Source organism: Xenopus tropicalis, chromosome 5, assembly GCF_000004195.4.
Source record: "Xenopus tropicalis strain Nigerian chromosome 5, UCB_Xtro_10.0, whole genome shotgun sequence".
Lineage (NCBI taxonomy): Eukaryota > Metazoa > Chordata > Amphibia > Anura > Pipidae > Xenopus > Xenopus tropicalis.
In genome coordinates this window covers 128755660-128757005 of record NC_030681.2, presented here as the reverse complement: position 1 = coordinate 128757005, position 1346 = coordinate 128755660, and the positions used below count along the sequence as shown (strand labels likewise).

The window sequence follows — 1346 nt, the reverse complement described above, 5'->3', positions numbered from 1 at the left end:
TGCTCTAGTTCTAGGAACCCATAGCAGCCAATCTACATTTAATGGTAAGATACTTGAAAGGAAACACTTGATTGGTTGCAGCAGTTTATAGGACCTGGAGCAAACACTGTGCCCAAATGTCCTATGCTGATGCAAAGAATGCAGTTGACCACATGGCTAAACCAGAGAGAAGGCCCCGAGGCAGTCTGTGTGTTTCTGTTGTTTTCTGCTAATCGTGAAACAATGACAGTTGAGGCTATTTACTGTACCTGGGAAACTGGTCCAACAGGAATCCCTAAAACAGTGCTTTGCCAATTAACCATTGCATATATCTATGAAAGCAAATTTTAAAAGGCATTTTCCCTGACCCACACAATTCTTTTTTAAAAGCACAGAACTCCAGTATTGTGTTTGGGTCTGTTGTACGAAATTCTTCACTTGCACTAAGCATTATATCAGTCTCCTGCTTCTCAGCTTCATAACCTGTTCTGCAGCTGGCCGTTAATATGCCCAATGTACATGTCTGTGCTCACATGTGGTATAATATAACTAGCTCTAAAAGGGAAATCCTCTGAACATATTTAGAACCTTCATTGACCTTTAAAAACTGCATTTTCCCTTGCTCTAACTTTGAGTTATAAAGAAAATATGAATCAAGCTGCCTGCATATGTCTTATATATTCTTAGTTATGCTCTCTGAGCAACGTAGTGATTAACTTACCTGTTCAGCTGTTAGATTGTGGTGCGGTCCTATAAGATATGCAGCAATGAATGGTTCCACAGCTCTCAAATTAGCACAAAGTCCATAGAGGCAGAGAAGAAACGTGGGATATTTCCAGCCACCTGCGTATTCCTTGCAGCACCCTGCCATAGCTCCTTAGTCTGATCACTTTCTGAGAGTCCCATACGCATTGCCTGATGTTACCTGTGCTGAGCAGACAGGGTAGTGCTAATGAGCTTTTTCAAATGGGAGGAGAAAAGAAATGGTATGCAATATATCGGCAACTGCAAATGTGTGCACATTCCTTTTTAAAGACATCTGACATCTGAAAAAAGGTTTAATAGGGATGTAATAGCATAGATATAAATACATATATAGATTTTTAGCATTAAATGATAAAACTTTGTAATACATGTCTGTAAAAAATGTTGTTCCTATTCCGAAGTACAAGCAATCATTTCTGAAGAAATTGAATTTAAAATGTTTAATGGTTTTAAAGTTGTTTTGAAAAGTAATTAATATTAAAAGCAATATATGTCTGTTTATATTTACTGCACCCTCCTGAAACAGTGCTGCAACTGTACTTTTCTAACATTTACCTACTAAAGTACAGGTACATTATTCTACTAAAAAAATTAACAGAAGC

At 37.5% G+C, this 1346-nt stretch overlaps 1 protein-coding gene across 1 annotated transcript in view; it reads right to left on the bottom strand.

The window, feature by feature from the left end:
• LOC549052 (solute carrier family 19, member 3) overlaps positions 1 to 903 on the bottom strand; it is a 12637-nt gene extending 11734 nt beyond the window's left edge. Inside the window, 1 exon segment of the mRNA NM_001016298.2 lies at positions 701 to 903. Within this exon segment, the coding sequence (NP_001016298.1) occupies positions 701 to 850 (150 nt within the window). The 5' untranslated portion in view covers positions 851 to 903.
• Positions 904 to 1346: the final 443 nt, after the last annotated feature.